The sequence below is a fragment of the Mizuhopecten yessoensis genome, unplaced genomic scaffold (assembly GCF_002113885.1).
Source record: "Mizuhopecten yessoensis strain PY_sf001 unplaced genomic scaffold, ASM211388v2 scaffold6893, whole genome shotgun sequence".
NCBI lineage: Eukaryota > Metazoa > Mollusca > Bivalvia > Pectinida > Pectinidae > Mizuhopecten > Mizuhopecten yessoensis.
Window position 1 is genome coordinate 374,375 of NW_018406777.1, and position 27,115 is coordinate 401,489.

General features: G+C 36.5%; 1 protein-coding gene across 3 annotated transcripts in view; it reads left to right on the plus strand.

Annotated features, from left to right (window-relative positions):
- The window catches only part of LOC110452804 (multidrug resistance-associated protein 1-like), a 41,947-nt gene that overhangs the window by 3,442 nt on the left and 11,390 nt on the right, over window positions 1–27,115 (plus strand). The window contains exons 2-19 of one of the 3 annotated variants that reach the window (XM_021501486.1): window positions 2,534–2,612; window positions 4,471–4,656; window positions 5,086–5,202; window positions 6,217–6,345; window positions 7,373–7,495; window positions 9,447–9,508; window positions 10,020–10,160; window positions 11,086–11,367; window positions 11,837–12,017; window positions 18,311–18,637; window positions 19,022–19,159; window positions 19,979–20,125; window positions 20,589–20,673; window positions 22,095–22,164; window positions 24,033–24,159; window positions 24,621–24,797; window positions 25,441–25,608; window positions 26,811–27,000. In XM_021501486.1, the coding sequence (XP_021357161.1) occupies window positions 2,553–2,612; window positions 4,471–4,656; window positions 5,086–5,202; window positions 6,217–6,345; window positions 7,373–7,495; window positions 9,447–9,508; window positions 10,020–10,160; window positions 11,086–11,367; window positions 11,837–12,017; window positions 18,311–18,637; window positions 19,022–19,159; window positions 19,979–20,125; window positions 20,589–20,673; window positions 22,095–22,164; window positions 24,033–24,159; window positions 24,621–24,797; window positions 25,441–25,608; window positions 26,811–27,000 (2,710 nt within the window). In that variant the 5' untranslated portion in view covers window positions 2,534–2,552. Of the gene's footprint in view, window positions 1–2,533; window positions 2,613–3,497; window positions 3,562–4,470; window positions 4,657–5,085; window positions 5,203–6,216; window positions 6,346–7,372; window positions 7,496–9,446; window positions 9,509–10,019; window positions 10,161–11,085; window positions 11,368–11,836; window positions 12,018–18,310; window positions 18,638–19,021; window positions 19,160–19,978; window positions 20,126–20,588; window positions 20,674–22,094; window positions 22,165–24,032; window positions 24,160–24,620; window positions 24,798–25,440; window positions 25,609–26,810; window positions 27,001–27,115 lie in introns of those variants that run through there. The other 2 variants (XM_021501487.1, XM_021501485.1) reach the window with 2 other exon arrangements.

Genomic DNA, 27,115 nt, shown 5'->3' on the forward strand with positions numbered 1-27,115 from the left:
TTGTGATACCGACCTAATGTAATATCGACACATGTTGTGATACCGACCTAATGTAATATCGACACATGTTGTGATACCGACCTAATGTAATATCGACACATGGTGTCATACCAACCTAATGTAATATCGTCACATGGTTTGATACCGACCTAATGTGATACCGACACATTGTAATATCAAAACATGGTGTGATACCGACACAGTGTAATATCGACACATGGTGTGGTACCGACACAATATAATATCGACACATGGTGTGATACCAACACCATGTAATATCGACACATGGTGTGATACCGACACAATACAATATCGACACATGGTGTGATACCAACACCATGTAATATCGACACATGGTGTGATACCGTCCTAATGTAATATCGACACATGGTGTGAAACTGACCTGATGTAATATCGTCACATGGTGTGATACCGACCTAATGTAATATCGACACATGTTGTGATACCGACCTAATGTAATATCGACACATGGTGTCATACCAACCTAATGTAATATCGTCACATGGTTTGATACCGACCTAATGTGATACCGACACATTGTAATATCAACACAAGGTGTGATACCGACACAATGTAATATCGACACATGGTGTGATACCGACATAATGTTATATCGACACATGGTGTGATACCGACCTAATGTGATACCGACACATTGTAATATCAACACATGGTGTGATACCGACACAGTGTAATATCGACACATGGTGTGGTACCGACACAATATAATATCGACACATGGTGTGATACCAACACCATGTAATACCGTCAACTAATGCATTAAAAAAGCATAATGATTACACGATGTGTTGTGAAAATAGCACTAATTAGTTTTTGAATACCAGCGTTGTGAAAGCGAGAAATCCATGTGAGTGTGTTTGATACACAAACGGTCTTTCTCGATGAAGTATTCGTTCCCACTGAGTAGGTACGTAGAATTCGTTGCCGGGTATAATGGAGTGAATTGTGACATCGCCCCGTCTCTGACGACCGATGTATATCACGTGACGTCAAAGTGAAAGGTTTATGAAACAACAGTCATGTGAGCTGAATTTTTCGTTACATATATTTTCTCTGAAGTCACCAGATCAAAATTGTTCAAGTCGAGCGTAGCGCTGTTTTTCAACCATATCGTATTTTAATTCGGTAATGCAGGAATCAACCCAGCGCTGCAGATATTTACTACAAATATCTGTCTTAAATCTCAATTTAAAAAGAATTATGGTAAAGATACAAAGTATACCACGCGAACAATGAAAAAATGTACTGATCAACTGTAGGTAGGTTCTGGAATCTAATAACTAAGTTTTGACACAGAAACGTGTGATAAGTTAAAACACTGTAATAATATACTGGATTCTCCGACGATAAAATATGTCGCAATGTATAATGAACCCACAAAACACACACACACACACACACACACACACACACACACAAATATCGTACGTTTATGACGATATTTAATGAACCTATGTGAAGTGCAAATCTGAAATAAATTACCAAAATGTGATTGTCATTTCATGAGCTAGATATTAAAGAAAGTTGATAAAACAACCGGTTGTAAGAAATGAACGAATGTGTTTATATTGCTGTAGAGGTGCACATGATAATGAGGATGAATACCACTTTATTCTAAAATCTGAATATTATGTAGATTTAAAAAGTCATTACATTAAGAGAAATGTTATTACAAGAACCGTTGTTTGTTCAAATTTATCCAATTAATGCAGATAGAAAGCAAGGAAGATCTATCAAATCTAGCGAAATTGATTAAAATTGGCAGCATGAGTCCTGTATAAGAGTCAACGTGGGATAGCTTTCTTCACTATCTTAATTAGTGTGTGTTGTATGTACTAGTACTGCATGTATACATTGACAGAAAGGTCTAAAGTAATAAGCAAATCAAACTGATACTTGTATCTATATACAATGTGCACCCGTCAGTTACCATAGAAACTGCTACATGTATACGTACCCGTCAGTTACCATAGAAACTGCTACATGTATACGTACCCGTCAGTTACATGAACACAGTGCAGACCTGCTAAAACCTATATTCAACATCAAAGTATACATTATCTTCATTTTGTGTTTATTTCACCATTTTCTCTTCTGAATTTGTTTGAATACAATTATAAAGTACAGTATGATGTTGTTGTCGTCACATCACGAGCTACACCTGTTGTGAAGGCTGTCTTAAGCTTTCATCCGTCGCTTACAGATCACGGGACTCTCTATGGGTACACAGTAGAAAAGTATAACATAATTTGTTATTCAGGCTCGTATCGTTTCTTTAAAGAGAATTATTGAGCTGTTTTTAAGCTATATGGTCAATATCTACTGTAGAAGAAACTTTCAATTTGCACGGATTTTTTCCGCTTTTCGAAATAATTGTTTAAAAATGTTATTTCGAACGGACGTTCTAGATATTGTTAGCAGTATTTTAACGAGTACTATGTGAATGTGTAAGTAAATGGTGGCATGGAATACACATCGGGATATACTACAGAAAGATTGGAGAAGGAAGGATGGACATTAACGACACTAGAGACTTTATGTCGGACTTTTGTAACGGTTCAAGTATTTGGGTAATTATATCTTTCTTTGTTCTGTACCGTTTAAATGTTTTATTATGCTTGAAAACAAGAGATCCAATGGGCACGTATCACGTTAATAGTAGTATTCAATGCTAATCGAAAATACAATTCCCATTTGTGACCTGCATAGTAGGTAACGGTCGAATTAACTTTAGAGAAAAATGATCGCAGGGAAACTTGATATATGCTTATACTACATATTAAAAAGGCTTCTGTAACTGTTTACACATTTTCTCCTTAAAACTTTAAAAGTTGGCAAAGTATTTTATTTGGACAACTTCATCATTGTATATACATGTGTATGTCTCTTGCTTGTTTAAGATTTTATATTTATGTAACCTTCAATGACGGTCAAGGTAATTTATTTGAAAAAGTATGATAGCCGGGAGCTTTATCACAGACTGCTTCTGGCAAACTATATATTATCACCCCAGATATTTTAGTTACTAGTAGCTTTTCATATTTCAACGCATTTGAACCATATGACCTTAGAGCAGGTCAAGGTCATTTATCAGAACAAGGCAGTTCAATACCCTTTATCCCAGAATGCCACTAACATTATAGTGCAGCAGGCAGCTACGTGATGCTTTTTCAGAAGTTGTTTAAAATATTTTAGCCAGCCTCTCTGGGTCTGATGATGTGTTGATCCACGGAATTAGTTATATTTGTAAATATACACTGTATTATCGTTCACAAAAAGCTAAAATGAAAATATTTGTATATGTATTATACATACCTATATATATATATATATTACATATTCCTTGTCATTAATGGACAGGATTTTTCTAAAATAAAAAGCATCCGGGCGCTTGAGGTATTTGGTCAGTACTTGGCGGGAAAACCGATATGCGAGAGGTAACGAGATCATGACCTCGCAGCGTCTGTATCGTGAATGAGTTGGAATCAGGAGCGTCTCTGGGTTGTAACGCTGGTACAGGTGATGGCAGTGGTCACATTAACGTTGTCAGCTCTGTGTGTTGACAGAGAGATTGATGAATCAATGAACGCGTTAAGATTCATCACGGAATATATAAGAGCTATCTAATTATAAAGTCAGTGGATTCATATACGTACGACTAGAGCTGGTCTCTGGTCTGGTAAAGTGGTAAGAGGGGTAAACTTTACTGGCCATCAAAAAAGTATCGCCCGTTAATGTTATATTTTGATTATGTAAATGGTACCATGCACTTTCCGAGTTAGATATATATATATATAACATAAATTAACTGCAAGCAGAGACGTTTATATTTTGATATAGGTCTCTGCTGCAAGGAGTTATAGATCTACCGCTGTTCACATAAATAGATTTTCTTACTAAGAGTTACTTCCCTTGTTAAGACATTTAATTAGTATTTTTTTAAAGGACCGGCAGTGGTTATAGGTCCCAAACTCATGATCAACCTCCATGTTTTTTTATTAGACCTTCTTAAATTTCCAACACTGTAACTGTAGAATACACTGCAAGACGTGACATAAATATATATTAAATTAGAATATGTCTGTAGAAAATGACATACTTGAGCAATAATGCAGATAGAGCAACAACATTTCATTTTATTTTATGAATGGAACTCTTTGCCTCAAGATTATGTTTGATTTTCATTTTCATGTTGATATGTTTGGTATACCAGAGGGGGGAAACAAATATTTTTATTCAGTATAAAGAAATTTGGCAAATATATACTTGAGTATTCTGTACAAAAAGTATTGTTATAACGGTGGATCCAGTTTTGAAAGTGAGGGAAGGAAGTTTTTTATCAGTGTCCTTATGTTACCTGATTGAATAAAATTGAATAGTGATTGAAATGTGATCAGATTGGTTTTGAAATCCATTTTTTTTTTACAGAATGCATCTGAGTTGATAGATGGATCGTTCCCAGAGTTCAGCGAGTGTTTCCAGCAGACACTGCTGGTATGGATACCCTGTGGGGTACTGCTGCTGGCGTTCCCCTTCTATCTGTCGTACCTATACAGGGAGTTTAACAAGCTCATTGTCACCAATCCCTGCTGCTGTTTCCATATCACAAAACTGGTACGGTTTGAAGGGTTAGAAACTTTGTTCCAGACAGGCACAATTTAATGAGGACACACCCAATCTTAATCCATTAAACGTGCCAAGAAATCTTCATTCTTCATCATACAAGCAATCAAATTCTACTTTGCCAATATCGCAACTCGCAGAAACTTCCACTTGCAGTAAATAATGTTTACCATAAAGTTAAACTTCTGCACTTAATGTCAGATGTGTGATAACTAGCTAATTGCTTTTATGATGCCAAATAATTTAATTCCGTTCCTGACATAAAAATGTGAAACCAAATTCTGTTTGATAAAACCAGGTGCTCTTTTTGTATTGATTCTGTTGTAGTGTATGTCAAAGTTGTAATAAAAGCTTTTAGACATAGGACTTAGAAAATGTTTTTACTTTTTTTCTATTTCTTAAAATTCCTATCTATTTCAGCTGGTAAATGTGCTGCTGACGTGTGTAGTACTGATAGAGCTTATCTATCAGATAAAAACCCAGGAGGACCCTCCACTGGCTGTCATTATAGCCTCCACCCTCAAAATACTGGCTTTTGTAAGTATTATTTTTTTCATTCTAACTCTTTTTATACAGAGTTATGGCCCTTTGTTGAAAAATCTGTGTCCTGACAACTTTTCCTAAACTGCTGGACCAATTTCAACGAAAGTTCACAGATATGGTAAATAACCCCCTGATGTTGTGCATGTAGGTAGTATTTTTTCATTCAAACCCTTTTTAAAGGAGTCATGGCCATTTGTTGAAAAAAAACTTTGTTTGCCTCCCTTAACTACTGGCCCGATGTCAATGAAAGTTCACAGATATGGTAATAACCCCCTGATGTTGTGTGCCTTCATGCCGACCCTTTATTTTTATAAAGTTATGGCCCTTTGTTGAAAAATCCTTCTCTGGACAACTCTTCCAAATCTACTAGGCCGATTTCAGCAAAACTTTACAGATATGATAGCTACCCCCTGTCATCATGCAGTTGTGTACTTCCTATTCATTATTTCATTTGTTTCATCTCCATTTAGGAACACTTTTTGGGGGAAATGATACCTTTTTTCCCCATTTTCCAATTTCGGTATGTGGCGGCTTGAGGGGGATATTTTAGCTTTCCTCATTATTATCAAACTTTTGTTTGTGTAATAGAACTGACAGCAGAAGAATATGTAAATTCTTACAGTCAGAATAAAATCTGGATAAATCTGTGTATGGGATGGTGTAATGTCAAATACAAAAAGTAGGCCACTGTGACCTGTTGTTTTACCCTTGACCTCAGCTTCTAAAAAAAAATTGTTTTGGGCATATCTTATGCTGGTTCTTCAGGGCTAACACGATTTGGTATGCAAGTATGTTTTGGCATGGGAAGAGAATACAGGAAGTATGTCACTGTGACCTACATACTAAAATAGGTGTACAGCTCAGTAAGTAAAGAAATCATTACTGGTGGGGGACTATGAATTGCTATATTTGTAATACTTACATGGGAATATGGGTTTTGGTTAGAATTTGGTTAACAGCTCTATTATCTTCATCAGCCATTGTGCAGTTTGTGTTTGATATTTACAGATGGTGTCATGTCTGCTGACCCACATATTAAGGATCAAAGGGGTCCACACATCTGGTCTTCTCTTTGTTTTTTGGCTGCTGATGGCCATCGCTGGGATTATACCCACATACACCAAACTTATAAATGAGGTATGTCAAATTGTCACTCCAGATGACAATATATATACACATTCAAAATACATAGAAATTTTGGAAAGCTTACTGTATTGTAAATGTTTTATTTTGAAATATTTTCTTTTTCAAACTAATTTTGGCAAAGATATTATACTGATAATCAGTAATTTGCACCTTTTAATAACTGGGCCTGGGCCTGGGCCTGTACCCATTACAGTTAACGAAAAAAATGAAGTTTAAAGTAGAATTTATTTATTGTGTAATTATATATAATATCCATATACTTACTGTGATCCTGTTGTTAAAAATAAAGTAACAGGTGCTTGTTTTATGTGACTAGAATTATATATGTATATTGTATTCAGATTTGTTTTACCAAGCTGAAAAAATTACTGAATGGTACAATTTGTCCACAAAAGTTTTTACATAAGATAATCAATTATCAGTCTCTGATGTAGTTTTAGAGTAACCGATTTTCTGTGCTATCTATATAAAATGTTGATCCACCTTGGAGTTTTGTATTTAATTATACATGATAAATATTGTGTCTGGTCACAAACGTGGTCTAAGAGTAATGGTAAATTATTTTGGGTTATACAATGTGTCTGTTCTATGTTTTTGGTAACCTCAGAGTTTGGTATATCATGTATACATGGTGAGTATTGTCTACTGGCCACGGTAGTCTTACAGAGTACCCAGTAACCGATTTTCTGTGTTATATACAATGTGTCTGTTCTATGTTTTTGGTAACCTCAGAGTTTGGTATTTCATGTATACATGGTGAGTATTGTCTACTGGCCACGGTAGTCTTACAGAGTACCAAGTAACCGATTTTCTGTGTTGTATACAATGTACTATAATATAAAATTTGACTATTTTCTAACCTCAGAGTTTGGTATATCATGTATACATGGTGAGTATTGTCTACTGGCCACGGTAGTCTTACAGAGTACACCAAGTAACCGATTTTCTGTGTTATATACAATGTACTATAATATAAAATTTGACTATTTTCTAACCTCAGAGTTTTGTATTTTTACAGGAGTACAACACGAATCTGTTCACCTTTGTCCCATTCTTCTGCTATTACTTCCTCGTCCTACTTCAGCTTTTTCTTCACTGCTTTGCGGAGCACAAGTTATTTATACTGGACGATGAAGAAAAGGTAGGACTTTATTACTGAATTGTTGTAACGTCGTTCTTTTGTTTATTCCAGTAAAATACTTTGGTAGTCACTATTTTATTCTTACATCACAGTAAGCTGTGTTATTGATACAGATCTACTAATAAGTTTGATCAGAATTTCTTTGACTTCCCTAGCGCTAGGGGATTCCCGTGATGAACCTCTATAGAGAAGAAAGTACTAGGGAAGTCAAAGAAACACTTTTTTTTATTTTTTTTTATATTTAACCATCACACGGACTTTGAATGCTTTTCTGATTAAAACAATCATTAAAATGTAAAATAATGGTGCTGACAGTAAAATATATTAATAGTAAACACTTATGTCATATGAATCTCAGCTATATATAATAGCAGGGCATGAAAAGAAAAGAAATACAGATATGCTACTAGGATTGGTCTCATGGTCTGCAACCAACCTTAGGAACTGTCTTTGGGTCTTAAGGAGGCTCCACCCTTTCGCAATTAGCCAGCAGAATTCAATGAAAGTTTCACATAATGGTTATGTCACTATGTAGAGATGATTTTATGAAAATCTAAGCATTCCGATAAACTGGGGATTTTTTGGTAAAAAATACCGAAATATTGAATTTTTGTCAAATTCAACACTTTTACATTTTTTGAGCGTGTGGCATTGTTCAAAACTATAACAACAATAAAATAATGAAAAGAAACATTGCTAATCAACCCTACAAATATTTTATTTATCATAAAATATCTACAACATGTTACAAAAAGCGTTTTTTATTGAAATTGTATGGATAACAGTTACTAAATACAAGCTAAAAGCAAACAGGACACATAGTTTCATACAAAAAGACTGAAAAATTGAACCAAATGCACACAAAGTCTTTATAATTAATTTATTTTACATTTTACAATAATTTTGATCCTGATGAGAGTTGTCTACCTTGAAAAAAAACGGAACTTTTTGCAGAGGGATAGAATTTATACAATGACACTTATTTTCTTTACTATACCAAAAAACGACGGAAGTAATTTAAATTACTAGATTTAATTGTCAATTTACTGTTCTTTTATGGAACAAAATTACTCTCAATCATGTACACTTTGGACATCATTCCATAGCCTGCTTACGCATGGTATATTAACATGTCAGGTACATATGTAACCATAGGCTATCGCATGGTATGCCGTTATTACGTGCACGCACATGCACTTGCATTTTATAGGGATCTTGATATTTTACAAACCACTTTTTAACAGAGTTATTGTAATTGCATTTGTGAACCGATTTATCTGACAGAGCGTAACTCGCTCGACAACAAAAGTTGTAGCGACCAAGAGCTTGTGAACTACTGTTAGCATGTGATACGTACAGGTGAGGTCAGTAAACAAAACACATCAGTCTGCATTCCATGCGCCTCATACGACCTTCTTGGAAGTCGTCTGATCATATGTCAGTGTTTGCCCGTGAGTTAATTAATGTCTTTGTAGCATAAGCTTTATTTCTGAAGTACGTGTGATTATACATTTCCAAGTTAAGTCTAGATATCGGGTGTTGACATATCATCGTCACGCACGTGTACTATTGTTTACCCGGTGTTACTATAATTTACACCACGGTAATGGAATGCCCGATACGCAATACGGAAATGACGACACGAAAATACGATAAGAAAAACATGTGTATTACGAAGGGTGGAAACTCCTTAACATGGAAACAGTTGTGGACCCAACCCTATCACAATATAAATGATTGCTAACCATGAAGATTTTGATTTGAATGTGTTCCAATATCAGCCTTGAAGTCTGGGTACTGATTTTCAATCATTCTTTTAATGAAAATATTGTGCAATGATTACTTCTGTGAATGATTTAGGTAAAAGATGCAGGTCCTATGGGCCTAATTGTTTGAGTCAACCGAAATGTACATGTATGTATGTAGTTTTAATACTGAATGTGTTGAACAGGAGCGATGTCCGGAGGGGAGTGTGTCGATCCTGAACCAGCTTTACTTCTGGTGGATGAACGGGTGAGATATGGATTCTTGAAACAACGTACTGTATACCAGGAAAACAATTCTGCAGTTTAACTTTATTTTACAACAATCCTGAAACAAACTCTATCAATATATATTAATCTTGTTAGCTGGGACTGCAGCACACGGGGGTCTAAATATGGAAGGAAACTGGAGTACCTGGAGAAAACTCGCCTTTTTCCTAATTATTGACCAAAATCAAAACTATGAAAGAAGAAACCAAATCACTTTATTTTCAACTATTCAAAATATATGTAGCAGTTGTAGTAAATAAGTTTAGTTCAACCAAAAGTCTTCTAGTCTTTTGAACCTGACAAAAACAATTATTGAATAGGAGGTGTACAATTTCCAATTTGGATGCTTACAATGTATTTTCCCCTATGTTAAAGCCCGGCGCTGGCCTGACAGTAAAATACATTTAGTAAACGCTTATGTCATGAATGTCGGCCAACACCTTTTGCGAGACTTGTCCTCAAACTAAATCACATGTATGATTTCTTCACAGATTGGTAATAAAAGCGTTTAAGAGTCCCCTAGAGCCCGAGGATTTATGGAGCCTTAATCCATGGGACAAAAGTCAAGTTCTCCACCCTAAGTTGGACAAGGCTTGGAAAAAGGAAGTTACCAAGAGTCTGCACTATGAGGGGTGAGTCAATTAGCTACATTTAGTGTCTTGTTTACAGGTGCCTCTAAAAGTTAATATTGAATGTATGGTTGTCTTCTCTTTTGTACAAAGAACTTTAAAATTACTTGGTAGACTGTATAAATACTCTAAAATGATTAAACAAAAAAGTTCTCGATCTACTCTCATCTTCCGGGGCCGTGGTGGCTGAATGGTTAAGGCCTCTGACCGTCTAGATCACTATTCCGTCTTTTCGTATTGCAGATTATCTGCTCTTGTGAGCAAGTATTGATTGTTGTGTCATTTGTTTGTTAGAGTACGTAATGTCATCAATTTTTGAGAAAACAACGTAATTTTCTCACACAAACCAATGACGTAACAAGCAATACCTGCTCACAAGAGAAGATAACTCTGCAATATGCAAAGACAGAATAGCCCTTCACCACTGGGTTGCTGGTTCGAGACCTACGTGGAGCAGTCGCCAGATACTGACTGCAGGTCGTGGTTTTTCTCCGTAAACTCCAGCGTTCCTCCACCACCAAACCTGGCATATCCTTAAACGATTATAGCTGTTAATAGGACGTTAAACACAAACAAACTAGAATTTCCTGGTTCAGTTGTATTAAATACAGCTTAACTGTTTCAAACCATTGAAAGATAATAATTGATATAAAAAGTCGTTAACCCTTTCAACCCTATGTAACTTTGTTAAACTCTTCCATACATTGATAGGGATGAGTCTATTATGGTCTACAGTGGTGAAAGGGTTAAAGTGGTAATTGTTTTACTTATTAAAGTAATTATTAAATTTACTTGTTTATGTGTTCCCTATAATGGTTAAAATCAAATGTGGAATGGCATCTTATTTGGAAGTGTCGTGACTGACAATGCAAGATATGCAATGTCACACACTGACACAAGCTACAATGATAACTTTTTTATCTTTCAGTCTGACATCTTCGTCAGGATCCAGTAACAGTTCCAGTAGTCAATTCAACAACCGCTCTTTCACCTCCACCATCACAGAGAAAACGCCACTCCTGACAGAGGTGCCCACAGAATCAGACATTAAGGCTTCGGAGGTTAAAAACGGAAAAAAACCTGATGTACCCAAATATAAACCTTCCCTATTCAGAGCACTGCTGAAGACCTTTGGGCCGACATATTGCTGTGCTATCTTGTTTAAATCTGTGTCAGATATCCTGCAGTTTATAAACCCCGTACTTTTACAGTAAGTAAAGTATATCACCGTATTACTGAAAATGAAAAGTAATTGTCTTCTACATGTAGTACTTATTAGACGTTGCAAGTAATTATGAATTTCAATTTGTTTTTTTAACGGTTTTATCCTGGGTAGTTAAGTTCGTTTTTGACTTGCCTACTTTGTTTGGTACAATATTTTGGGGAAAATACATTATTTTCATGACCTGATAAATAGATTTTGAAATAAAAAAAATTTTCCTGTATTTGATTAAATTTTTACTGTGAATCTTCTTTTCATGATATCTTCAAGAGTATTCAGAATTGTTGAACAATATATATTACAGATGTATTTCCTTGTTCAAATGTTGCTGAAGAAATAGTAGCTCGATATAAAACTTGCAGTCATATTTTTTGTGAATGAGTAGGACACTATATTCATCCTGTAAAATACGTGTGATTTACCCTGAGTATAACATAAGCTCTGTCTTTATTACCAGATTCATCATTAACTACGCCGACAATCGTGACAGCCTCCCCCTATGGAGGGGCTACGTCCCTGCACTCCTCATGTTGTTTGTGGCCCTCATCCAGTCTCTGTTCTACCACCAAAACTTCAAGATTGGCATGACTGTTGGCATGAGGATACGAAGTGCTCTGATATCAGCAATCTACAAAAAGGTAAGCAAAGTTTTTAAATCAAGAGTTTGATGGATGATGAAAATTTGCCATCATGATCAAGGCCTTATATATATAGTCGGGAGTTTTAGAAGTTTTGTAAGCTCACCACCTCAAATGACATCCAAGTGAGCTTACACCATTGTGCATGCAGCCCATCAAGGAAAGGATTTTTACCTAATTTGGCTTGAAGATTGCCTGGGAATTAAAATGAAGGTGCGGCATCCTAGAAGCAGAGAGCTGGGGGCCCAAAATAGGAAATAAACGTTTATCTTTACAAACAACTCCTGTGAGTTCAGAAAGAGATTTTGACCTAATATGATTTGGCTTTGAGCATCCCTGGGTCAAGTAGACTAAAAAAGATGTACCCCCCCCCCCCCCCCCCCCCCCNAAATAGGATATAGGGGTTATTTTTTAAACACAACTCCCAAAGTTTAAGAAGAGGTTTTCACTTAATATTGTTTCAGCTAAGAGCATTCCTGCATCATCAGAAGCATGGGCCAAGAAATTAAAAATGAAAGATTTGGCCCAATGTACTTGGAGCATCCTCGATATCCAGGGGTTACATTCACCTTTGCTCTCTACACCCCTGGAAGATGTCTTAGCAAAATTATAAGATCCTAACAAACATGATATGTTTCTAACAGTAACAGTGCCCTTGACCTGATGCTACAGAGACAATAAGGCCAAATTCTTGATTGTCTGTTTATTGTTAAATTTCCTCTGGAGAAAAAAAATCACATTTTAAACTCCTGTCTGAGCTTGAAAAAGTATCATTTTATTAAAATTACCTCAATCTAAAAATTGTCCTTCTGTTTTTGATAAAATCAGATCTTATGTAGTGGTGGTTAGGTTAATGCTTTTGAAGATAGGATATACTTCTTGCAAAATGATGTAAATTTTCCATTGAAAAGTAAATAATGTACTCCAAAACAAGATTAATATATTATGCAGATGGACTTTGTACATACAAAACACAAAAAGGAAACAAAACTTAAGATAATTTACACTAATTACTCCAAGAAAAGAACCATTAACCCTTTCACCCCTATATAACTTTAGCAGACTCTTCCATGCATTGAAATAGATGAGTCAATTATGGTCTACAGTGGTAAAAGGACTAAGGTAGAAAGTGTGTAAAGTTAAAATATTTTATAACAATTGGCAATATTATGAAATAGTAGAAATATATCATAATGTGTTATTATATTCTACTGATTGTTTCCAAAAAAAATTCATTGTTTATACATTTTACAGAAACTCTGATAAAATTATGTTTTAAATTGTCATGTGTACAAATACTTATCTTGAAGAGGATCGACACACTCTACTAAACTGAAAAATCAAAAATGTCATTATTAAAATCTGTCATAAGTACAGTTAAGTTATATACTGAAATAGTACAATAATTGTTTGTAAGTTTACTAAGATTTTTTTTTACATATAAATGTGTTTAAAATTAATAAATTACCAATTCAGAGAATAGTATAATTGAAATCAATATAGACAATCTACATCTTGTATCAATTTCAGAAGTAATATACTGACAGATATAATCCATCAAATCTAAGTACATCACAGGTAATTAATGAACATGCACTGGTATAATGTTGGCTTGGGAAGCCATGTACAGCTCAGGTAATGGACAAAAGACAGGTGAGAAAGTGCTCAGTTAGGTACTTAATTAAGGTAACAGTAGCATTAACTGTCCTCTGGAGAACAATAGACAGGTGTGAAAGTGCTTAGTTAGGTACTTAATTAAGGTAACAGAAGCATTAACTGTCCTTTGAAGAACAAAGGGCAGGTGTGAAAATCTCCTGATCTGACAGGTAATAATAGCAATTACCTGTATAGTGAGCAGTAATCTGTTCACCTGGATAATTAGGATAACAGAAGTGATTACTGTAAAGTGATCTCACATTTGTCTACCAATCACGGCAGAGATTATCAGGTCAATTACCCTATCAACCAATCAGAGTGTTCGGTTACAGTACACACTTAACAGTAATCAGTGGGCTCCACCAATGGGAGGACGAGGTAACTGTATTCTGAACTCCTGTTACAGGTGTCAGCCAATGGCACATCAGGATCTTGACACCCAAGCCAGAATTTTACTTTAAAAATGGTGTCAAGTGTCAAAAATGTCACATTTCACTCAGCTGCCAGAGTTGACACCTGCCATAACCTGACATCACTCAGTGCTACTACCATGTCGTTTGACATCCCTTCACCCTTGCCAATGGAGGTTACCTCTGAGACCACTTTGTCTGACATCATTGAGGCGACCATTCTAGATGGACACACCCAGATTGATGACCTGCTTGACTTCCTGTATGAGTCGTCTGTATCACCCATTACCCGACCAGATTCCGTAACCACCACTACCAACCCACACTCTGAGACCACCACTACCGGCCCACACTCCGAGACCACCACTACCCGCCCATACTCTGAGACCACCCCTACCCGCCCTCACTCCGAGACCACCCCTACCCGCCGTCACTCCGAGATCACCGCTACCCACCCTCACTCCGAGATCACAACTACCCACCCTCACTCCGAGACCACCACTACCCACCCACCCTCCGAGACCACCACAACACCACACAAGAAATCTACTACTGCCTCCAGTCCTATCTCCGAATCCAGACCTGACTCCATCTTTGGTTTGCTGTCTTCAGCTTCACCCCCATCCACTCCTCTACTCAACCACCCATTCTTCTGTGAGCTGCGATCCGTCCTCCTAGATGAGGGTAAGAAGTCTGCCACGCCCAACTCCCTCCTGTCTACATTCCAACCCAAGTCCTACTCCACAGTGTCTGACAGAGAGCGCCGTCTACAGCAGATGTTCAAAAGACAACACAGTACCCATGGTGATGAAATCCAGCACCTGTCCAGTTTCTATCGATACCAGGCCGGAGCAGTGGAAATGGAGCGTCTACAGAATCTTCAAGTCAGTGCCCCAACCTACCACCCATCTGTCAACAGTTACTACGACAACCAGCTTCACCTCATCATGGACCGTGTGGAGACCAGCCTTGAGGGACTCGACACCACAACCTGTGAGAGGACTCGCCACCAGAGTGAACCAATCTTAGCCCCGACTCGTCCACTGTCCCGACCCGTCTTGTCCCGTAAGGCTGTCCGACTGATGGAAGAGTGGTACTACCTCAACACCGAGCATCCCTACCCGTCACCAGACGTCATTCACCGCCTCGCCGAGCAAGGTCACGTCAAGGAGGAACAGGTCAAGAAGTGGTTCAGCAACAAGAGGAGTCGTACCCACAACACCAAGACACTGGCCGAGATATCCAAGAGACGTCGTCGACCCCAGGGACCCCCGGGCATCATCTACCTACCCAGTTTTGACTACTGTTGATACCAGAGGTCATATTTAAGTTGTGATATTGGGACACTGTTAAGTGCTATGTTTGTTAATTATCTGTGACAATTTATGTGTGTATTATACAAGTGCTATTTTTGAATTATATGTGACAATATATGTATGTATTATGTAAGTGCTATGTTTGAATTATATGTGACAATTAGTGCTAATAACAACAATGTTTTCTCTCTGCTATGATTTATTTATCTGAGTGTTAATAAATTTAATAGTGCTTTGCATGATATTTGACATATTTGTTTATATTCAGTTTTAAATAGTGGTACATGTATCATGTGCCTACTGGTGTTATTTGTTATATTTACTTGTTATTTGTTATATTTACTATAAAATGTTGTATCTAGTATTATGTGTTGTATATATTGGTATTATGTGTTGTATCTAGTATTATGTGTTGTAATGTTGTATCTGTTAGTAATGTGTTGTATCAGTTGGTATTATGTATTGTATCTAGCATTTTGTATTGTATCTATTATGATGTGTTGTATCATTTGGTGATGTGTTTGTTGTAACTGTTGGTGATGTGTTTGTTGTAACTGTTGGTGATGTGTTGTATCTGTTGGTGATGTGTTTGCTGTAACTGTTGGTGACGTGTTGTATCTGTTGTTGATGTGTTGTATCTGATGGTGATGTGTTGTACCTGTTGGTGATGTGTCGTAACTGTTGGTGATGGGTTGTATCTGTTGGTGATTTGTTGTAACTGTTGGTGCTGTGTTGTACCTGTTGGTGATGTGTTTGATGTATCATTTGGTGGTGTGTTGTATCTGTTTGTTATGTGTTTGTTGTATTATTTGGTGATTTGTTGTAACTGTTTGTGATGTGTTGTATCTAGTATTATGTGTTGTAATGTTGTATCTGTTAGTGATGTGTTGTAACGGTTGGTGATGTGTTGTGTCTGTTGGTGATGTGTCGTATCTGTTGGTGATTTGTTGTATCTGTTGGGGATGTTTTTGTTGTATCATTTGGTGATGGGTTGTATCTGTTGGTTATGTGTTGTATCTGCTGGTGATGTGTTGTACCTGTTGGTGATGTGTTATAACTGTTGGTGATGTTTTGTATCTGTTGGTGTTGTGTTGTATCTGTTAGTGATGTGTTGTATCTGGTGTATTATGTATTGCTTCTAGTGTTTTGTGTTGTATCTAATATGATGTGTTGTAACTTTTGGTGATGTGTTGTTACTGTTGGTGATGTGTTGTATCTGTTGGTGATGTGTTGTATCTGGTGTATTATGTATTGCTTCTAGTATTTTGTGTTGTATCTAATATGATGTGTTGTAACTGTTGGTATTATGTGTTGTATCTACTATTATTTTTTGTTGTGTGCTAAATGCACATGTGTTTGTGTTTATGTGAAATATGTCTTATTTACTGCCATGTACATGATTTGTACTTGATGTGCTGTGCATTCTTATATTTAAATGTTACATTTCTAATAAAATCTCTAGGTATTCTAATACATTATTTGTTATTGTTTATGTGAATAGTTATTTTTAACAGATAAAATTACATGGGATTGATCATTACCATTAGAGATTATCTGATTCTAATTTACTGAGGTGTGCCCCTTTAGTTAATTGCTGAAACAGTGTGGTCGATAACAAATTAACAATCATCAAACTTCAAGATTTGTTACAGTAAGAGATTGGACAAGGACCAACATTATCCAACTGTAATTGACTGTGTTATGCCCCTTCAAAACATTGCTGAAGCACTGTCTGCTATATATCTTTAATAACTGACTTTATGGCTCAGGGGAGATAACCATGCATCAATCTCCGACAGTAATTTTACAGAGCTAAGCCCCTTTATACAATTGCTGAAACAGCGATTAGCTTCAAACTTCATATAAAGTACCAGGAGAGATCAATTTCAAAACCAATATTATCCAACTGTATTTACAGAGTTATGTCCCCTGATTACGGTAGTGGTGTTAATGTTATCAGAATTATCTGACCCTAACCGATAGACTTGGGTTTCATTAATGTATTATAACATGCATTCCAAGATGTTATATCACACTCATTGATCTACCAGGTATGTTGAATTATTTACAGCATCATTTAACCACAAGTATTTTATTTTTCAATAATGCAAACCACTTGCTCATTTAACATGTGACAGGCGCATTATGTAAAGCTTCGCTGTAACCTTGTTTGGATATACCATATATATATATATATAGCACAAAATTTACAAAACTCAGGCATGCTATGGTATCAGGGAATGAATGACAACAATAAGAAATGATCCATCTAAATATCTAATACATTATTGATATTATCACGGACTTAGATAACATCTAATTCCGTGATATTATTTATTGAAAAAGAAAAGATACAGACATAGCGCACTATTCCAGACACCATCTATATTCTGGAACTTATCCAAAGTTCTTGCGTTAGAATCAATCACATGACTGTCACATGTCCACAACTAGAGAACTCTAGCTTAAGAGTAAACAACTACAGGGTAATGGTTAACTGATTTATCATGACAATCTGTGAGATTTTGTCCCACTTTGTGATATCTGGCATGTATGAATCGGTGATACCACCATACCAACTTCATTTATCTCAATCTATCAAACTTTGTACAACATCTGTTTCATGAAAAATAGGTAAAAATCTAAATGTACCACAGAAGGTTAAACAGTAATGGACTACAGATAACAGTTAAAACCAGGGATGGTAATTGGCCTTGCCAAACCATAACCGGTTCTGTTAGGTGAGGTTTGATGAGTATTCAGTAAGCTTCTGCATGACCTTGTAATTGTCATGTACAATTTCCTGTTATCATGACCTGCAATGTTGAAGAAGATGGCACTTCAAGGTTTTATTATTTGTATATAAATAAACCTGTCCTGTACAATAACCCATTTATATTTAATTTGACAGGAAATGACAATGAGCAATGAGATGCATAAGAATACGACTTTAGGAGAGACGGTGAACCTGATGTCGGTGGACTGCCAACGTATCCAGGACACATTTAGCTACCTGTGGTCATTGGTTACGGTGCCCCTCCAAACAGCCATTGGAATCTACCTGTTGTGGACCTATGTAGAGCTGGGCCCCTCCTGTCTGGCAGGGCTGGCTGTTCTCATGCTTATGGTACCTCTCAACTCATTTGTGGCCATTCAACAGAGGAAACTTCAGGGCCTTGTCCTAATGTATAAGGGCAAGCGTATCAAACTGTTCAGTGAGATTCTCAATGGTATAAAGGTATGTATTTAGTACTATAAATCGAACAATACAGTTATGACATTTGCCAAAAGCAGTGTTAACAAATTTAAATGTTTTAAGGTAACAATGCCTCTTGTGCTGTACAATAGGTACATTTACTGTGAATTTTGAATAGAGTGGTATTATGTAGAAGGAGATTGTTTTTCATTGTCTCAAAACATTGATGCTGATTATATATTACTTTTTTCTATCAAAGCCCTAGTCATGGGAAGAAAAAACAGTTTCCAATGCAAAGTCATGGATTTTACAGATTTATAGGACAAAAATATAATAAAATGTGAGGGACCTGCATCATTGCTAAATTTTTGTCTTTTAAATTTTGTCTGAAAATTATATACAATAGTCAGATCATTTGTTCTGTAGGTACTAAAGATGTATGCATGGGAGCCATCATTTACCAAGCAAGTGTTAGAAATACGACAACAGGAGCTGAAGAGGTTGAAACACATTGCCTACCTTCAAGGCTTCACAACATTCTGCTTCCTCCTCGCTCCATTTGTGGTAAGGTAGTCAGCTACAAGTACCATTGAAGTCTGCAAGTTCAAACCCTAAACTACAACTCGCTTTAATAGCATTACAAGGTGGAATCTTTGCTAAAAGGAGAGAAGATTTTCTGTTGCTATTTCCTGGAAATTCCACTATAACAGTTAAGATACAAGACCTAATGTTCAAAATGACTTCTGATATAAAAAGTGTATGAATTTCTACAAACCATTTACCAAGGTACCATTACTCCAGAGTGTTGAAGTAGTGAATTACATGTAAAATGTTTATGAAATCAAAACCAGTTGTTGTACTATAAGTAAAATACCTTACTACAAGGAACCACACTACAAGTACAATACCTTACTACAAGGAACCACACGACAAGTACAATATCTTACTACAAGGAACCACACTACAAGTACAACACCTTACTACAAGGAACCACACTACAAGTACAATACCTTACTACAAGGAACCACACTACAAGATCACTATATCACTAACAATGACAAATCATTACAAGGTTGGCACACACAAATCTATAATGCCAATACTGTTCTTTATGTTCCAGTTGTGTCGAGCCGTATGATTAACCTAACTGTGAGGTCAGTTATGAACTACCAGGTGGTTTTATAAGACTTTATAGACTTGAGGAATGTAAGCAAAGTACATCAGATAATATCAGTGATATATTGAAAATTATTGTAATTTAGAGATGTCATATGGCTGCAAATTAAACTATATAAATAGTCAGACACATAGAATTTATGTAGATGGAACCCTGAAAATCACAGATAATAATTTTGGAATGTATGTTTGACCGTGTGATTACAGGTGATGCTGGCGACCTTTGCGACCTATGTGGTGACCTCAGAAACCCACAGTTTGAGGTCCGATCAAGCTTTTGTAGCCTTGGCTCTGTTTAACATCCTAAGGGTACCAGTCAACCTGTTGTCTCAACTCATCTCCTACGGGGTCCAGGTACAGTAAAACCGAATTTTACAGCAGCCCCTGCCTGATAAAAATTTTAATATATTTATTGAAATTGAGAATAATACTATATGTGTTTGACAAAGTTCCTTCAGGGGCTGGTGAATGGCTAAGTCTAAAAGCTTGGATCAAACATATAAATTCATGAAATTTAGAGGTTATTCTTTATTGGGTTTTTTAAATTCGAGAGAAAAAAAAGAAAAACAAACTTTGAGGGACGCAACCCTTTTTTTTGGCTGTTAAGCTTTAAGAAGTCCAAAAACTCATTGAGGTAACAATTGCTTTGTATAACCTTAATTTGTCTCGCTGCTTTCCTGTGTTATCTGTATTTACCTTGCTATAACTAGATGTTAACTGTACATTTGTATTGACCTTATTTGTATAAGTACTTGTGATATTTCATACCTGTAGTGTAACACCTGTGTACCCCTAACCGAACATTGTTTATTTACAGGCAATGGTTTCCATCAACAGAATCAGGAATTACCTCAGTGGAACTGACCTTGACCCCAACAATGTGCATTTTACAGACAGTAATGGTAGGCGACATAATAACGAATTCAATTTTTAACTTAATTGCTTCAGTTTTAGCATTGGTTGGTATGGATAACAACATAGTGGTACAGATTACAAACTAACTGTTTAAGGAAGTATTTTAAGTATAATTGTCTTCAAAAATGAAATCATTTTTTAACCGATTCAGTCAAGTATTGCAAATAACTTCTGTATATAGATATATTTATTTGAGAGTAATTAGCAAGGAGAGACAATTTTAAATTAAATTCTGTGAATATATACTGATACTTATATAAACATTGATTGTTAAATGTGATTGTTCCTTTCTCAGATATTTAGCCCAACATGTTCAGATGGTGGGCTCTTCAAATCACCCTGTGTGCGTGGTCCGTTGTCATTCCGTCCATCCTGAAACAATTTTTGTTATCGCTATTTCTATGAAAGTGTAGAAGGGTTCTTTCTGAAATTTCAAATGAAGGTTCCCGTTGGTCCCTTGTTATGCATATATTTGTTAGGAATGATCACAAAACCAAGATAGCCAACAGGCAGCCATCTTGAATTTAAGTGTTAAAGTTTGTTTTAAGCACTGTTTTTCAGAAAGTACTGGAGGGATCTTTCTCAAATTTCACATGAAGGTTCCCTTTGGTACTTACTTATGCATATCGTTTTTTTGCGATTAATCACAGAACAAAGATGGTCGATTGGAGGGATCTTTCTAAAATTTCACCAAAAAAAACACCAAGATGGCCGACAGGCAGCCATCTTGAATTTGAGAGTAAAAGTTTGTTAGCGCTATTTCTCAGAACTTATTGGAGGGATATTTCTAAAGTTTCCCATGGTCCCTAGTTACCCATATCAAATTTAGGGACTGAAGAGAAAACCAAGATGGTCGACAGACAGCCATCTTGATTTAAAAAGTTGAAATTTGATAGCACTATTTCTCAGAAAGTCTTGGAGGAACCTTTCTTAAATTTGATATGTAGGTTCCCTTGGTCCTTAGTTGTGCATGTTTACTTTTGAGACTGATCTTAAGACTGAACAAGTTGGCGGACAGGCAAACTGATCAAACAGATAAGAGAAAAGAGGAGAAAAGATCAAAATTACATCGTATGAATGAAGATGGTACGATAGTGGGCACAAATTGAGATCCCAGAGTTATTCAAATCCTTGCAAATTTGACATTGGAAGAACCATCAAAACAGAAAGGATTACTGTAAATTGATTTTCCTTATAAATATTAAGTGCATGTGTCAGGTTTTAAATATATATAAGATTACAGATGCCTTCCAGGAAATTTCTCTAACTAAGCTCAATTGGTTGAGCAGCAAACTGGGAAGGGTAGGGTCGCTAGTCCAATCCCCGGTAGAAGCACACAACTCTCTCCTGTTGTGTACATATTAGGTTCCTTGACTCGTAATAAAAGCTGGTATGATTCTGTTTACAGACTATGCTGTGGAAGTGAATCACGGTACATTTATATGGGACAGAGATATGCCACAGCCTACACTTAAGGAGTAAGTAATACATTCTGTGTCATACAATGTACCTATAGGCTTGCACTTTTTATGAAGTGAAATCTTGAGATGACAGAAAGTGTCATGTTCAATAGTAGGTCACTGTGATCTGTGGTTTAATCTTTGACCTCAACCTTTGAAAAAGTTTGTCTGCGGCATGTCTTCTTTACTATTTCACCTTTGTCCGCAGCATGTCTCCTTTACTTTTTTAGCTCACCTGGCATGAAGTGCCAAGTGAGCTTATGCCATGGCGCGGCGTCCGTCGTCCGTCCGTCCGTCCTCGTCTGTCAACTTTTCCTTTAAACAACTTCTCCTGAAGAATGGACAGGCCTAGAGTCATGATATTTGGCTGAAAGCTTCGTTGGTAGGAGCCCTACAAAGTTTGAGAACGAAAATGACCTTGACCTGTTTTCAAGGTCACAGGGGTCAAATATGTCAAAAACTTCAAACGACTTCTTCTGAAGAATTAAAAGGTATAGAATCTTCATATTTGGCTGATGGCTTCCTTGGATGGAGCCCAACAAAGTTTGAGAATGAAAATTACCTTGACCTTCTTTCAAGGTCACAGGGGTCAAATGTGTCAAACACTTCAAACGACTTCTTCTGAAGAACTGAAAGGTATATAATCTTTATATTTGGCTGGTGGCTTCCTGGGATAGAGCCCAACAAAGTTTGAGAATGAAAACTAGTTTGACCTACTTTCAAGGTCACAGGGGTCATATATGTCAAAAGCTTCAAATGACTTCTTCTGAAGAACTGAAAGGTATAGAATCTTTATTTTTGATTGATGGCTTCCTTGGATAGAGCCCGACAAAGTTTGAGAATGAAAATGACCTTGACCTTCTTTCAAGGTCACAGGAGTCAAATGTGTCAGACACTTCAAACGACTTCTTCTGAAGAACTGAAAGGTATATAATCTCTATATTTGGCTTGTAGCTTCCTAGGAAAGAGCCGAACAAAGTTTGAGAATGAAAATGACCTTGACCTTCTTTTAAGGTCACATGAGGCAGATATGTCAAACACTTTAAACGACTTCTTCTGAAGAACTGGTAGTTATAAAATCTTAATATTTGGCAGGTGGCTTCCTGGGAAAGAGCCAAACAAAGTTTGCGAATGAAAATGACCTTGACCTACTTTCAAGGTCACAGCGTTCAAATATGTCAAACAGTTCAAACAGCTTCTTCTGAAGAATTAAAAGGCATAAAATTATAATATTTGGCTGGTGACTTCCCGGGATAGAGCTCACCAAAGTTTGCAAATGAAAATGACCTCAACCTACTTTAGAGGTCACAGAGGTCAACAACATTTTAATGGATTTGTTCTTGAGAACTAAAAGGAATGGATTCATAAGATTTGGCTGGTAGCTTTTTGGAATAGAGCTAACCAATTTGAGAAGGAAAATGACATTGACCTACTTACAAGATCACAGGGAAAAATATGTCAAGCAACTTCTGAAGAAGAATCAAAAAGCATAGAATCTTATAATAATATTTTGCTGGTAGTTTCAACAGATGGAGCCAACAAAGTTTGCGAGGGAAATATTTTTAGTGCAATATAATATTTAATGAGAATATTTTGCTATGACTGCTTAAATATTCAGGTGAGCGATATAGGCCCTCTTGGGCCTCTTGTCATCTGGAGTAACCAAATTTGGTGTACAAGTTCATCACTGACGACAGAGTGTCAAGTAATTTTGTACTAAATACTTCATATTTGAAGTCAAAGACTTTGCAAACCTAATAATGAATTATAAAATAAACCTCATGTGGAAGGAGAAATTAGAAATTACTAACCTAGGTTAATCTCTTAAAGCATACAATATTAATGTCGTTTATCCATGGATTTTACTACCACGTTTGTCGTTGCAGTATCAACTTCCACATCCCCGACGGACATTTGGTGGCCGTGGTGGGACAGGTAGGGGCCGGAAAGTCCTCCCTCATATCCTCCTTACTGGGGGACCTCACCAGGCACCAAGGCAATGTCACAGTCAAGGTCAGTGTAAGGTCAAGGCCAGGATGTTGAGGTCATTTCAATTGCTTAATACTATTACCTCACCTCAGGACAGTGTCACTTTTATGGTACCGTCAAGGTCAAGGTCTGTAAAATCATTCTTCATTACACAATGACCTTACTGGGTCAAGTACTAAGTAATTTTCATGCACCAATGGCAATGAAAAGCTGGTCAAATTAGCTGTTCAAAGATCATAAAATAATTTTGGCTATTCCCCAAAATGATTGACTATATTACTTGTGGAAAGGCAAGCAATGTTGTTTGCCAACATCTCATGTGAATATTGGAATTTGTATGATTGTTGGAATACTTGCATTCCAATTCTTAGTGTTATGCATGATATAGTTAGAAAAATGTCACATCAACTAAAATTGTCTATGTGATGCATGGTGTCGTTATAAGGATGAAGACATTTCATAAATTTATTGCCATATCATTTTAGGGTAAGGTAGCCTATGTACCCCAAGAAGCATGGATTCAGAACGCCACACTGATGGACAACATCCTGTTTGGTAAGCAACTGCTGGCGAAAAAGTATAAGAAGGTAATAGAAGCATGTGGCCTGGGACCTGACCTGGAGATGTTACCTGGTGGCGATCAGATAGAGATCGGGGAAAAGGTATACAGTAACATAAGATTGTAAATTCTTGTTTTATAACAAAGTCTAATTGGGGCTAATTGTCAAGGGCTTGTATCGTTACCATATTTTTGAAAGTGAAGTATTTTTTTAAGGTTTAGTTTGGTTTGTAAATCAGAACATCTAATAAAAATGTCATAACTGTTTAGTTTTAGTGAAAATAGCAGTATTTGCATAGCCTTATCTGGTTACGGTTTTTGGTTTCTTCTTGGTCCTTGATCTGCAAGGATCATGGTTGCTTGTGGTTAATGCGTCTGTCATTCTACCTCCACTTGGCCTCCACCACTGGGTCGCGGGTTCAAGGCCTATGTGGGGCAGTTGCCAGGTACTGGCTGTTGGTCGGTGGTTTTTCTCCAAGAACACCGGCCTTCCTCCAAAACTTGTCATGTTCTTAAATGACCATTGCTGTTCATAGGATTTTAAACGCAAACAATCGAACCTTGATCTGCTAATTGAAATACAATTCTGTATAGTAATTCATAGCTGAGAGGTAACATTCCATGTCAATTACTGAAACACTTTCATTTTCAAGAAGAAGTGTTGTATAAAAACAATATATAATGTGTTACTCTTTTCACAATAAACTTGACCTGTTTATAGTTAAACTGGGCTCCCCTTTGTTTAGGGTATCAACATCAGTGGAGGACAGAAACAGCGGATCAGTCTAGGGAGAGCTGTGTACAGTAACTCTAATGTCTACCTCATGGATGATCCTCTCAGTGCAGTCGACGCCCACGTCGGCAAACATATCTTCACCAAAGTAATAGGACCAAAGGGTCTACTCAAAAACAAGGTATACAACTTATGTAAAGTATAGGGTCAAAGGGTTTACTCATAAACATGGTATACAACTTATGTAAAGTAATGGGACCGACGGGTCTAACCATAAACATGGTATACAACTCATGTAAAGTAATGGGACCGAAGGGTCTACTCATAAACATAGTATACAACTTATGTAAAGTATAGGGTCAAAGGGTTTACTCATAAACATGGTATACAACTTATGTAAAGTAATGGGACCGACGGGTCTAACCATAAACATGGTATACAACTCATGTAAAGTAATGGGACCGAAGGGTCTACTCATAAACAAGGTATACAACTTATGTAAAGTAATGGGACCAAAGGGTTTACTCAAAAACAAGGTATACAACTTATGTAAAGTATAGGGTCAAAGGGTTTACTCAAAAACAAGGTATACAACTTATGTTAAGTATAGGATCAAAGGGTTTACTCAAAAACAAGGTATACAACTTATGTAAAGTATAGAACCAAAGGGTTTACTCATAAACAAGGTATACAACATATTGTGTAAAGTAATGGGACCAAAGGGTTTACTCAAAAACAAGGTATATACCTTATGTAAAGTAATGGGACCGAAGGGTTTACTCAAAAACAAGGCATACAACTTATGTTAAGTATAGGGTCAAAGGGTTTACTCAAAAACAAGGTATACAACTTATGTAAAGTATAGGACCAAAGGGTTTACTCATAAACAAGGTATACAACATATTGTGTAAAGTAATGGGACCAAAGGGTTTACTCAAAAACATGGTATACAACTTATGTAAAGTAATGGGACCGAAGGGTTTACTCAAAAACGAGGTATACAACTTATGTTAAGTAATGGGACCGAAGGGTTTACTCAAAAACAAGGTATACAACTTATGTAAAGTAATGGGACAGAAGGGTTTACTCAAAAACAAGGTATGCAACTTATGTAAAGTAATGGGACCAAAGGGTTTACTCAAAAACAAGGTATACAACTTATGTTAAGTATAGGGTCAAAGGGTTTACTCAAAAAACACCTCAAATTGGACTTACGTATGAGTTCTTTTAATCATTGAGATCTTTTTGATGGCAATCATAATCTAAACTTATTGGAGACACTTTTAACTTCTTGTCTGGTTGGCTTATCAAACAACAACATAAACCTTTAATGATATAGCCCAGTTACCTCGTGTTTGTAACGTTTACTGATTCTCTATGTAGACAAGGATTTTGGTGACTCATGGTATCCAATGGCTACCAATGGTGGACAATATTTTGGTGATGACGAACGGCAGGATCTCAGAATTTGGGTCGTACGAAGATCTGATCTCTCATGATGGACCTTTCGCACAGTTCCTCAAAGAGTTCTTCTTAGAAGATGAGGAGGAAGATGCACAAGTTGATCCTGAGTGTATGTTCTATTGCAAAGACATTGTTTCATGTCAATAACTCTAAAAATTTACTCAAATTCACATGTTATCCTAGATTATGTCACCATGGCAATTGCCAAAAATTCAGGTATTATG